This window comes from Cannabis sativa, chromosome 7 (assembly GCF_029168945.1).
Source record: "Cannabis sativa cultivar Pink pepper isolate KNU-18-1 chromosome 7, ASM2916894v1, whole genome shotgun sequence".
NCBI classification, from domain to species: Eukaryota; Viridiplantae; Streptophyta; class Magnoliopsida; order Rosales; family Cannabaceae; genus Cannabis; species Cannabis sativa.
The window spans coordinates 6,252,237-6,257,096 of NC_083607.1; the positions used below are offsets into that span (position 1 = coordinate 6,252,237).

Sequence of the window (4,860 nt, forward strand, 5' to 3'; positions counted from 1 at the left end):
TATATTAATTTATTAAAATCTAGCTTAAAAATCACAATTACTAATTATTTAATGGAAAAAAAATAATAATTAACAAAACAAAATAAGAATTTACATCTTCATTTTGTTAGTAATACAAAAATATATAACATTTTATTTTACAAAACAACATAATGTCATGGAAGGTTAGTGCAGAAGAAAGAGTAATATAAAATAAAAGGCAAAATATGTAGAGAAAAAAAAATGTTGAATATGGTGGTAGGTAGGAGAAAAAAATCTCAATGAGAAATTGGAAATTAGGGAAGAAAAAAAAAAGAAAATAAATAAAGACAAAAAAATCTATATAATAAACTGTATGATATGGTGCAGAGAAGAAAGGACAAAAAAAATTACAAAAAAATATATTCTATATATCCTAATTAAACAAAAAAGAATTATATATATATGTACAACACTATACTTTGGATTCCCATTAAATATAAAATATTAATAATATTTTGGTTAATTAAGCATTACAAATCTCAATAGTGAATCTGAATATTCCATAACCAGCGAAGCACAACACAACGTGCAAAATTTTCTTATACTTTTTTACAGTTACGCGTGTTACAACATTTTTTCATATACATGTATTTATAGTAAAATTAGATCTCATGTCCTTTAAAATATAAATAATTATGCTTAATATATTCTTAATCAACAACTTTTTGATTAGAACCCCAGCAATGGAGACTTTCTACTTCCTTTTATTTATTTAATTATATCTTAAAATTCCAATTGGCGTGTCTATGGCGGCTCTCCAAACCCTTCAATTTTGACTCTTCAAAAAACTCACATATTGAATATTTCAATTTAGGAACTTTCGTATATAGAAGAATATATAGCCATATATGATGATGAGAGTTCATCTTCAGAGCTTTCATTTTCAAACCCATAAAATCTCCAGTACTACTGTTCTCTAACAAATTACATAATGGGTAGAATTATGCAACTACAAGAGTCTTCTTCTCGGCTCCATAGCCGAACCATCACCAAGCTCAGAATATTATCAGCTCTTTTAGTTGTCGTAGGATTACTCTTCGTTGTTTTCTCAGATGGTTTTATGATCTTCACTACTAATTCTTTGAATAAAAACAGAGACAGAGATATCATTACTTCTTCTTCTAAGGTTCTAATAATTAAATCTGCTATTATCAAACAGAGTAGTTTTCGTCTTTATTCCGTACAAGACGACAATCAAAACGACGATGAAAATACCAAAACGACGAAGACCGTAATCAATCCTTTTGTTCCACCCTTTAATTCTACAGAGAGTGAAAGAATAGCTTGGTTTCAGAAGAAATTGCCGGAGCTCCATATTTTCAAATCGGATAAAGCAAGCAAGAAATTCCACAGTCGGGTTTTACAATTTTTTGACCCGAGTTGCGAAGTTCGGGTCTTCATGACGTGGATTTCTCCAGCGACGTCGTTTGGTAACCGTGAATTATTGTGTGTTGAGAGTCTCTTCAAGGCCCATCCAAAAGGGTGTTTGATTATTCTTTCGAGAACTCTTGACTCCGTTACAGGTTACAGAATCCTTAAACCACTAATCGATCGTCGTTTCAAGGTTCAACCCGTTACACCTGAGTTGTCGTTTTTGTTAAACGACACTCCCGCGGAGGCTTGGTTAAACGACATTAAAAATGGGAATAGAGATCCGGGTGAGATTCCTTTGGCTCAGAACTTGTCTAATCTTATGAGACTTGCTGTTTTGTACAAATACGGCGGCGTTTATTTAGATACAGATTTTGTCGTTTTGAAGCCTTTAAATGGGTTGAGAAACTCTATTGGAGCACAGAGTATTGATGTGGGGTCCAAAAACTGGTCGAGATTAAACAATGCTGTTTTGATCTTTGATATGAATCATCCACTTCTGTTGAAGTTTTTAGAGGAATTTGCTTCAACTTTTGATGGGAATAAGTGGGGTTATAATGGACCTTACTTGGTCTCTAGGGTGGTCCGTAGAGTGCAGACAAGTCCTGAACAACTCAACTTTACAATCCTATCTCCTATGGCCTTTTATCCAGTAGACTGGACTAAGATTGGTGGGCTTTTTCAGAAGCCCAAAAATGAGGCCCAATCCAAATGGGTGAAAGCCAAGTTGCGTCAGCTTAGTGGAGAGGCTTATGGAGTTCACTTGTGGAATAAACAGAGCAACAAATTGTTGATTGAAGAAGGTAGCATTATTGGGAAGTTAATCTCAGACCATTGTATCTTTTGTATAAATGTTTATACTTATAGAAAGAAACTTTTACTTTCATAAAAACTCATGAAATTTCAGCCTCAGCCTCTTCATCATGTACATGTACAAATACGCAAATTTTGAGAATGTTATACAGTCTCATTTGTTGATAAGACTTTTTTTTATTCAAATTTGTTTGTAAGTTCACATGTTTCCCTTGTAAATAGAGTTTCATTTGTTCTTTTATGAATTGTTCAAGAGATAATCAATCACAATTTTTATATAATTCTCTTCTTGTGAAATACAATCCTAAGCTTTCTCAATCTAAACCCTTTGCATCTCCAAAACCCAAATCTTGGCAATCTCCTAAATGACCTTTTTCTAGTTAACTTGGGCTTCTTTGCTCTTCTATTCTTAGAGTCAAGCTCTTTATCTTCAAAACTAAGATTTGAACTAATCCCAACTAATCCATCAATCACAGAATCATTGGAGGGTCTAAATTGCTTGATAGATTTCCATGGATCATAGCCTTCATTATCTGAATCACTGCCCCATAGAAGTATAGGCTTAATCACAGGTGAACCACTGTAATGTTCAAAATAGGTGGCCAAACTAGTATGCTCCAATTCAAATAGTCTTCTTAATGATGTGCTTCCAGTTTTCATCAAATTTATCAGACTGTTAGTTCGATGAGATGAAGACAAGGACGATGACGACGCAACTGAGGAAGAAGAAGAAGAAGAAGAGGAAGATGCTAAAGATGAAGCTGAGTATAGAGATTTTTGATACTCTATTATTTTCCTAATCCTTTCTTTTTTACACTCTGTATCAACATAGAAGCTCTCTTCTTCATCTTTCTCCTCTGTTATCTCTTTAACCTTCATAACCCTACTTGACAGAGACTCTAAAGTAAAGCACAAGAATACCAAAGAAAATCTCTAGGGCAAACAATAAGAGGGTAGTTTAAACTTTAAAGAATAAACTAATAAAAGAGTTTAATCAAAGCCGGCCATAAAAGAACATTTTGTTTTTGTTAATGAAACACCTTAATTATGCTCCAAAACTTAGGTTATCTAATCATTTAATGAAAGCATAAACAATGCATAAGATAACTATAGCCACAAGTGTATATTGACTGAATATTATAATGAGCTTCAAGAATTATTAACTACACTTCATTTTTTGGTGTACTAAATCTCACTTTCCGAAACTTAACTCATAAAAGAAAGAAAGAAATTACAAACATAAAATTGAGAGTATTACAAAAAGAAAGGAGCAACTAAAAACTCAATAGTCAAAATATTACAAGAGAAAAGTGAATTGAAAAAGGTTTTTTTTTTCTGTGAAATTAATTAGCCATTAAAAGACTCATCAATTTCAATCTTGATTTTCTCATCATTATCAAACTTATCTGGCTTTGGTGGAGCTTGAGGAACCGGTGCCCTCGGTGGTCCTCTGCCTTTGTTCTTGTTCCGAGGCCTCGCCTATATATATTTTTTTTAAAAAAAAAAAAATTGATAAGTGAATGAAACTGAAACTCGTAATTTGGAGAATTAAGAAGAAAGAAGAACACTCACATTGCCAAAAGAGTGATTGAAACGCTTTCCTCTTTCAGTTTTCTTATCTCCTCTGCCACAATACACTGAAGGAGAAGAGTAAAATTAGGGCAGAACAAAAGAAAGTTGAAGAAGTAGAATTAGTTAAGCGATTTTCATGTACCTGTTGGGACTGGTGGAGGAGTAGTGGTAATGGCGGAGAGTGAAATCGGAGCTTTGGAAGAAGGAAACGAGGTGGCTAGGGATTCTGATTGAGAGAATGAAATCCGAGAGTTGATGAGGGGGAGTGATTGAGAGGGGATTGGAAGAGCTCCCAGTAAGAGCGACGCCATGGCTGGAGCTCTGAGCTGTAGAGTGGATAAGATATTGGGGGGAAGATTTTGCCAACGTTTTTGGTTTACTGCTTATATTTTTCCTTCCGTTTCATTTTCACTATTTGAAGTATTTGGGCCTCCTTACCTTTTAGGCCCAATACGTCTAGCCCACCACTATGAATCCACTACGAGGCGTGTTAGCTACCAGCATTGGGCTTTTCTTATATATTAAGCTTATTGGACCTGAGTTGAATTTGGGCCATTATCACTACAAGTTCACAAATGACAAAATTACACTCTATACCTTTTTTATATTGTCTTTTTTATTTTTTCCATCTTTTTCAAAGTCTATCATTTTTGCCTATTTTTTTAAACATTGTACCAATTTTACTCCTGTCACTTCAAGATACTCTAAATGTGACACTCTTATGTCAGGGTATTTTGGGTACAATACATATAAAAAGAGGTATGTTTCAATTAAATATAAAATTAGAGTTAAATTTAATTAATTGATTAATAAAAGTGGTATTTTTCAACTTACCCCAGTTCAAATACTATTTATAATGAGAAATTTATATAGTATACTAACTTTTGTCATTTTTTTATGAAAATATTGTCAGGCGGTATTTTTTTTTTACTTTTTTACTATGTTTTTTTTATAAGTTTCATGCTGCAGTATACTGTGTTAAGTTTTTACTGGTGTTCTACTGGTATTTTTTTAGTTGTTCTACTGTTGTTTTGAGTTAATTTGTTTTGTGTTCTACTGGTGTTTTATAAAAACACAGTATTT

The 4,860-nt window shown here is 33.0% G+C and overlaps 2 protein-coding genes across 2 annotated transcripts; one reads left to right on the forward strand and one right to left on the reverse strand.

Moving 5' to 3' along the window:
• Window positions 1–596: 596 nt before the first annotated feature.
• On the forward strand, window positions 597–2,407 carry LOC115697924 (uncharacterized). The gene has a single exon (XM_030625097.2). The coding sequence runs from the start codon at window positions 953–955 to the stop codon at window positions 2,279–2,281; it is 1,329 nt and encodes a 442-aa protein (XP_030480957.1). The 5' UTR covers window positions 597–952; the 3' UTR covers window positions 2,282–2,407.
• A 908-nt stretch (window positions 2,408–3,315) lies between these two features.
• Window positions 3,316–4,161, reverse strand: LOC115697925 (small ribosomal subunit protein bTHXc). Its single transcript, XM_030625098.2, has 3 exons — window positions 3,920–4,161; window positions 3,778–3,842; window positions 3,316–3,684 (listed from the first exon to the last, which is right to left on the reverse strand). The coding sequence occupies exons 1-3, from the start codon at window positions 4,086–4,088 to the stop codon at window positions 3,553–3,555; spliced, it is 366 nt and encodes a 121-aa protein (XP_030480958.1). The 5' UTR covers window positions 4,089–4,161; the 3' UTR covers window positions 3,316–3,552.
• Between the last annotated feature and the right edge of the window lie 699 nt (window positions 4,162–4,860).